This window comes from Ictidomys tridecemlineatus, chromosome 3, assembly GCF_052094955.1.
Source record: "Ictidomys tridecemlineatus isolate mIctTri1 chromosome 3, mIctTri1.hap1, whole genome shotgun sequence".
NCBI lineage: Eukaryota > Metazoa > Chordata > Mammalia > Rodentia > Sciuridae > Ictidomys > Ictidomys tridecemlineatus.
This window is the reverse complement of record NC_135479.1, coordinates 102,892,322-102,893,924: the sequence shown is the minus strand read 5'-3', so window position 1 is coordinate 102,893,924 and position 1,603 is coordinate 102,892,322. Positions and strand designations below refer to the sequence as shown.

The 1,603-nt window shown below is 36.7% G+C and overlaps 1 protein-coding gene across 1 annotated transcript; it reads left to right on the top strand.

Moving 5' to 3' along the window:
- Positions 1–391: 391 nt before the first annotated feature.
- LOC101964511 (transmembrane protein 14A) lies at positions 392–882 on the top strand. Its single transcript, XM_040268273.2, has one exon. It carries the CDS (start codon positions 459–461, stop codon positions 756–758), a length of 300 nt encoding a protein of 99 aa, XP_040124207.2. The 5' UTR covers positions 392–458; the 3' UTR covers positions 759–882.
- The last annotated feature ends 721 nt before the right edge of the window (positions 883–1,603 follow it).

Below are 1,603 nucleotides of genomic sequence, written 5' to 3'. Positions count from 1 at the left end.
ACATACAATTTTTAATATTTTCCTACTTTAACATTGCAAGAAAAAAAATGAAACAGGCTGGGGTTGAGGCTCAGTGGTAGAGCACTTGCCTAGCATGTGTGAGGCACTGGGTTTAATCCTCAGTACCACATAAAAAATAAATAAATAAATAAAACAAAGTTATTGTGTCATCTACAGCAAAAAATAAATCTTTTAAAAGGGGGGAAAAACGTTAAAACATTAAGGAGATGAGGCTGTGGCTCAGTGGCTGAGCACTTGCCTGTCACATGTGAGTCATTGGGTTCAATCCTCAGCACCACATAAATAAATAAAATAAAAGTATTGTGTCCATCTAAAACTAAAAAATATATTTTTAAAATATTTTTAAAAAAAAAACATTAAGGAGGTGAAGGCAGTTCGCGGGTAGAAAGGTGCTGGTGTGGAGACCGCTTCCGGACTCCAGCATTGCGGCCTCACCAATGGACCTGATTGGTTTTGGTTATGCAGCCCTTGTGACGTTTGGAAGCATTTTAGGATATAAGCGGAGAGGTGGTGTTCCATCTTTGATTGCTGGTCTTTTTGTTGGATTTTTGGCGGCCTATGGAGCTTACCGTGTCTCCATGGACAAACGAGATGTTAAAATATCACTATTTACAGCTTTCTTCCTGGCCACAATAATGGGTGTGAGATTTAAGCGTTCTAAGAAAATAATGCCTGCTGGGCTGGTTGCAGGTTTAAGCCTCATGATGATCCTGAGACTTGTCCTACTGTTGCTGTGAGCATCCAGAAGAACCGAAAACTAAATTCCTGTCATTCTACTGTAATGGGCAGAGTATTCTTTGTACTTAAAAGATAAATTTCAATATAGAATGTCAAGTCTCTTATTTTATGTCAGAAGCAAAAGTTATACTGTCTCCTCTAAGATGAATAAAAGTTTAAGGTAGTTTTTTTTTTAACAGCAAAAATTTAAACTGTTTCTATTTGTTAAGTGCTGTTTTCATTAAAGGTGTTTAATGAATCCCAATACGCTCTTTCACTTGCTGTAGCTATTTTTATATTTGTAATATTGTTTTTGACAGTTCCAAATACTGATGACTCAAGGAAGTTTAAATTAAACTACAACTTATCCAATAAAGGAATTTCCTAAGTAGACTTCACAAAATACTAACTTAGATGTTTGTTACTTGTGCTATATCAGAAATTTTATTTTTTTCCATTTTAATTGCATTTAATTGCTGCCAGTATTATTTTTCCTTTAAAAGAATTCCATTCTAGGTATACTCTAACAGAATATATCAGTATTCAAATAAAATAATAAAAATGTTTTAAAATAAAAAAAACATTAAGGAAAACAAGTAATGGAGTACACTAAGGCTCCATCTTTTGGGGTTCAGGACCCTCCCTCAATGTTGCTCCTTCCTACATGTCAAGTTCCTCAGAAAACACCTAGGCTGGCCATGTTATGATGATGAGGGTCACAGCCTCAAGAAAGGGGCCCTTCTATAAGGTGAGCCTTGCTGAAAGAGAAGAGAATGAACTCACAGCCAGGCTCCCCTCAGCTCTCAGGCCCAGGTGGGGGATTTTCTAGTCACACTCCCCACATTTTCCTCATCTACCACTGGTT

Coding starts and splice junctions, on each gene's coding strand:
- LOC101964511 (XM_040268273.2), top strand. CDS start 459: ATGGACCTGATTGGTTTTGGTTATGCAGCCCTTGTGACGTTTGGAAGC.